We start from the raw sequence: 6,000 nt of genomic DNA, 5'->3' as shown, positions 1-6,000 counted from the left end.
AAAGGTTATGCCACTACATGATGGAATAATGAATCCCCAAGGTAAGAAGAAACAGGTGGAGTGAGTGGGAGACCTCTGAAGAAGAAATATGGACACTGGAAAGAAAAAGAGATTTAATATGGTCAATATTTATGCAAAGGAGAAAGCAAAACAAATCAATACAAAAAAGCAGCACCAAAGATATATTAAGAGAAATACAGGCAAAAGCATCCTGATATAGACAATTTGACAATACAAAAAAATAATAAACTACAGACCAATAACTTACCTTGCGATGATCTACATGCTGGACATAGTTTAGAGTCATTTAGAAGAAAACTCAGTCATGGCAACGATGTACAAACTATATACCAGAACTGATGCTGACATAGTTTAAAGTCATTTAGAAGAAAACTCAATCATGGCAATACAACAAAAGGGAAACAAAAGAAAGTCATATGGAACAAATGATAATTTACCGTTAAATAAAGTCATAATAGAGAATTGTAAAAAGGGGAAGAATCTAAGTATGGCATGGGTAGATTACAAATAAGCATATGGCAGCATCCTACAGTCATGGATAAAGGAATGCTTATAGAAGTATAAGATACACCCTACACTGCTCAATTACATTACAGTGACCACGAAACAGTTGCAAACCACTTTGCAGCTAAGCCATGATAAGGGACAAATCATTATTTCAGGGATAAAAACTCAAAGGGGAATATTCCAGGGTAACTCCACTGCTCTTTTTGTCTTGCCCTTAACCCATTAAGTTGTCTACTTAACAGATTAGGTCATGGTTACAATGTGACTTCCAGAAAACAACAAAGTGCAAAGTCTTGTTTTCTTTTTGTGGATGATTTAAAACTGTACAGTTCATCAGATGAGCTGAAAGCACAACTGCAAGTGGTCAAAACTTTCTCAGATGACATAAGAATGTCATGTGGTCTTGATATATGTGCAAAAGCAACTTTTAAAGCAGGAAAGCTGCAGGACCAAGAAATATCAGTTTGAGACAGGAATGTGACATAAAGGAACTTGATCCTGAGGGAATGTATAAATATTTGAGAACTGATGAAGGATTGACAATAAAACATAAACAAATGAGAACAAAACTCAGTAAGGAATATTTAGAAGACTAAAATTAATACTGAAAACAGCCCTGACATCTAGGAACAAAGTCCAAGCTATAAACCAATTTGGTTTTCCTGTTCTACAGTATTGGGGGTAACTGACTGGCCCCAAAAGGTACTGGATCAGTTGGGCAGGAAAACAAGAAAAAAATCTGTATGCTTATCAAATTATATATACAAATCAGTGTATACCAAGATTATATATTTCTCATTTTGAAGGAAGTTATGGGCATCCTTGAAAATGATTACACGTACAGATTTGCCATCATAGGACTGAATACATATCTGTTGACTTTACCAGATCCAAATATAGTGAAAGTTTTAAAACATGGAGTAATAGTCTAAAATGACTTACCTGCTTAGTTTAGCAGAAGCATATTGGTCTTCTTTTGGCTTTTCCCGGTTAGGGGTCACCACAGCGGGTCCGCTAATGATTGGCAGTAGAGTTTTCCGTGCTGGCTTGCCGGACCTAACGCACAAACTGCAACGAAGGAACGCCCATTCATGCATGTCGTCACACAGAAGACTCTCTGAGAATCGAACGGGCAATGTCTAACTGTGAGGCGACAACGCTACCGCAGCACCACCACCGCAGTACATCAAGCAGAAATGGAAATCAAAGCAGAATTTGATAAAAATCAGGCTGCATATGAATGTGCCAAAAAACAAATGAAAGAGTATGAGGAGGAGCAGATGAGAAGACAAGAAATGTGGAAAAGGCATAGATATAGTTGCAATTGCAGAAAACTCCTGCAGCAGCCTCATAACGAGCAGGATTTGACACAAGAATGGTTAACTCAACAGCACCTATGTGGTGTGGAATGTCGCACCCCTAAGCAGCCTAAACTTAAAAAGCATAAGATAAACAAATGTAAATAGTTTGTGAACAGTAAAATGTATGAAAACAGTACAGATAACACTGTTATCAGTAAGAAGTATTCTTAACAGTGATAATACTCTGTGTGCATGCAAAATGTTTCCATAAATACCATATAATGCACACAAACCCAAAATTATATTTTTTACTATACTTTCACAAACTGTCAGTTTAGAAAATGAACAACGTGGCCATATATTATTAGAACATTTTTGTTAAATATAAGCTTTCATATGACAAAAAATTCTTCAATGAGTGCATGTTTACTGAGATATTTACAGAAATATGAAATATATGCTTAACTGTATAGTTATGAATATAAACAACTCTAGATATTGCACACGATGTGCAACTTACAGTGCAAATTTCAAAAACGGTTTTCTTAAGCAGCATGTTAGGTTTCACCTGATGTCATGAGACATATAAGTCACTTGTTTTTGGAATATTAAGTATATATGGAAATATTTATTTTCACAACTGCTAACAAACAACTAGCAATATCTCAGATACAGAGTGATATAAAAAGGACAGAGACAATGAATTTTCCTGTCTCCCACCATGGCATGTTATACCATACTCCTCAGTATCACACAGAACTGTCAGGTATGAAAATATGCACATTAACATGAAAACATGAATAAGTGGCACACGGTGATCAACTTCTGTGCTGCAGTTCATCCTAGGTTAACAATCTTGGATGTTATTTTGTTAATAACTCTTCACACATTCTAACAATGCTTATTATTAGCTAGTAAGTCATTTAGTTAAATAAGCCAAACCAAAAAAACAGGTCTGGACACCATAAGGAACTATGGGTGTGGACTGATGGTATAAAAAAGGTGCTAGGTGAATTCAAACCAAAAGATGACAGGTAAATATTGGTGGCCCAAGATAGCGAACTACATTGGTTTACAAAGTCCATTGATCATGTGGATGAAATAGAGAAATGCAATTTCTGTAAAACAAAACTGGGAACAGTCACACATTTTGTTGCTGAGTGCGATAAACTCATGGCCGTGGGCCTGTATAGTGAAAGGCATAATAATGTCACAAGACTGTTGCACTGGGGATTGTCCAAACATTACAATACTGAAGTAGCTGAGAAGCACTGGATACATGAACCACAATGCATTACAGAGAATCATGAAGTTTATATCACATGGGATCACGCATTACCAACAATTCAGAAAATAGATGTGAGGAAAAACAGATACAGTACTCCATGAAAAGAAGACTAGTAGTACTGATCACTGAAATTGCTACAATTCGTGATTACAGTGTCTTCCATACAGAGACACACACAAAGTCATACAATACCAAGATTTGCAGGCAGAATTGAGAGCAATGTGGAAGGAGGATACCCAGACAGTTCCAATGGCAGAAGAAGCAATGCGTCTCATGAAAAAGAATTTACAGTCGTATTTAGATATACTAACAATACATATGACTCTGTATGAATTGCAGGAGTCAGCTCTGGGCACATTGTCAATGCAGTGAAGAGCACTTCTGGCTAACATCAAAGACTGAATTAATACTAATTTCACAAACTTTAATCAAACTTTGACTTAGGAATGGGGTCCATTCCTGTCATGGTATTAGGAAACCCAAAAGACTTGGAGAAATTAAACCAGCATATACTAACATCCCTACATAATACAGGAAAGTGCTAGGAAATTATGTACTGATGTCAAATATAAAAATACTCATTTTATTATCACTACTTTGTAATAGTACTTGGAGTAAAATAACAGGCTGCATTATTTTAACACTGTGTGAATGTGCAACAAGTTAAAGAAACGAAGACAAAAGATAAAAGTCATCAGTAAAAGGAATAAATTACATACAAGAACTATTCATAACAGAATGTGTCAGAAAGGTGCACATCTGCTTGCTGAAAACAGCATGACATATGAATTCATAAACCAAATCAGCATATTTGTCTTCTGACTGCTGCAACAACTACTAATGGAAAAAATAATTTCAAATTTCTGAAAATCTTAACCACCCAGTTATTGAATAATGGTGGGGTACAAACTGCAAACAATATGTTACCGACAGAAAAGTCTATAATGTATGCATCTACAAAGAATGTACATCTTCCTGTCTCTTAAAAATTTGAAAAATCTGACACTGCTTAGCAGTATTAATGCTGACATTTACTGGCAGACTACCACAGAAATCCCATGCATAGAAGACTACTTCTGAGACTATTCACAAAATGGAACCGATTCCAAGACATGTTTTGCAAGCCGCAAAAAACTATGTGCTAAGTAATCAGAAAATGGTAGCTACTGGCCTGTGGTGAGTGCTATCTCATACAGCAAAGGTTGTCAAGACTGCCTAGTGTTAAGAACCTACGCAGGTCAACTTTCTTTGTCAAGTGGCTAAAACAAAACAAAGAAAAAAGTCCTGTTCAGCTATTTAGCAGCTGGGATGACGGCTGCCTCTGGGGAGAAAAGTTGGCCATAGTCTCAGTTTCCAATATGGAACAATCAGCCTTCCATTCTATGGTTGAATCACAGGACCATGAAAAAGTGGATGACAAACAGTTTAACAAGAAATTTTCCCAAAATAAGTGATGAAAAGCAGCTCTGTAAAGTGAGGGCTTCAAAAATCTAATAATTTTACCAGACTATCTGTAGACAGAATGATAAAAAATATGAGAACTTAAGCAACTATGATTTGAAGTAAACAGAAAGAGCAGACTCTTGCATGCAACAGTATTAATGTCACTGGTATCAATCCAACCAAGAAGCTTGTGGCTACAGCCACATAAAATCACAACAGTTGGGATTCTAAGTAAAAACAGTAATAAGCAACACAGCTCCACCTTCAAAACATTTTTTATAGTTTTTAATTCAGTAAAAGGGTGGAAATGTGCCAGAGAAGTGAGAAAACTGGCACTTCATTTGACACATCTTTACAGCAGGTAGAGGATAAAAAAGCTGCACTAACTGACTGAAAACGAATCAAACACAGAGTTCCCAAACTGTTTGGTCATAAAATAAGTACTTCAAGGGTGCATACTTTATTCTGGCAAGTCTGACATCTGAACAAAAATGACAATTACTTCATCTGCTTATTTACATGTAGTGCTGCCATTGCCTATTATCTGACCATATAGTAGCTTATGTAATAAGTGTTCATGACAGTATTTCAAGTGCATCAGAGCAAAAAATATCTAACATATATATATATACAGTAAGACACTTTGTAGAAAGTCACAGTTACTGTAGTGCACAAATATGTAATAATTAAGAAATTATATATACTATTATTCTAGGATAAAGTTCTGCATACTTTGTGTAACCAGTGTAATTTCAGATCTGTGAACAAATGCAGCTTCCTAATTTTCTAGAGGTTACAAGTTTTGTACAGTAGATGTTAGGAAGCTATTTATATACTCAGAGGCTATAAAAACTATTTTTGCACGGGATGAAAGTTTTTTTGCATACAATGGAATGCTAAAGTTCTTTTGGTTCCTTGCTTTCAAAAAGCTGAAACTTCTGATCAGGTGTTAATCCTTCCTTGAGACTCTGAAAAGAAAAAAAAAGAAAAAAATGTACAGTGTCTAATTTTAACATGTAGTAATTTACTTTAAGGAACAAGTGTCACTTCATGAGCTACATACCATGAAAAGTACATTTGAGTGGCTACTCACCTTAACAGCAGATATCTGAACAAGAATTTCTTCAGTTATTAAAAGCATATAGGTACCCAGCCTTACTTGGTTCTTAACATTTTCCCAGCAATACCTGAAGCTTGTCTCAAGCAGATGTTAACCTCTTGCCAAGGGGCTCAAAGCCATTGGTAACTTGAAACCTTTCAGTTATTCTGTTCTTTGTCTGATAAACAGGCCATCCACAAAATACTTTCTATCAGTGTACCCAAATGGATTGGGATTGACTTTTTTTTTTTTTTTTTTTTTTTTAACAAACATGCTAAACTATAAACCTGCAACTATAAATAACATAGCCAAAATTATACAGGGGACAGATTACTCAAATA

At 35.6% G+C, this 6,000-nt stretch overlaps 1 protein-coding gene across 1 annotated transcript in view; it reads right to left on the bottom strand.

Moving 5' to 3' along the window:
• Positions 1-4,830: 4,830 nt before the first annotated feature.
• LOC122799215 (myosin phosphatase Rho-interacting protein-like) overlaps positions 4,831-6,000 on the bottom strand; it is a 2,938,789-nt gene continuing 2,937,619 nt past the window's right edge. Inside the window, exon 23 of the mRNA XM_044068133.1 lies at positions 4,831-5,528. Coding sequence (XP_043924068.1) covers positions 5,457-5,528 — 72 coding nt within the window. The 3' untranslated portion in view covers positions 4,831-5,456. The remainder of the gene's footprint in view (positions 5,529-6,000) is intronic.

The sequence above is a fragment of the Protopterus annectens genome, chromosome 4.part0, assembly GCF_019279795.1.
Source record: "Protopterus annectens isolate FY-2018-M chromosome 4.part0, PAN1.0, whole genome shotgun sequence".
Taxonomy (NCBI): domain Eukaryota; kingdom Metazoa; phylum Chordata; order Ceratodontiformes; family Protopteridae; genus Protopterus; species Protopterus annectens.
Note: the sequence above shows the minus strand (reverse complement) of the source record. Positions and strands in the feature narration are given on the sequence as shown.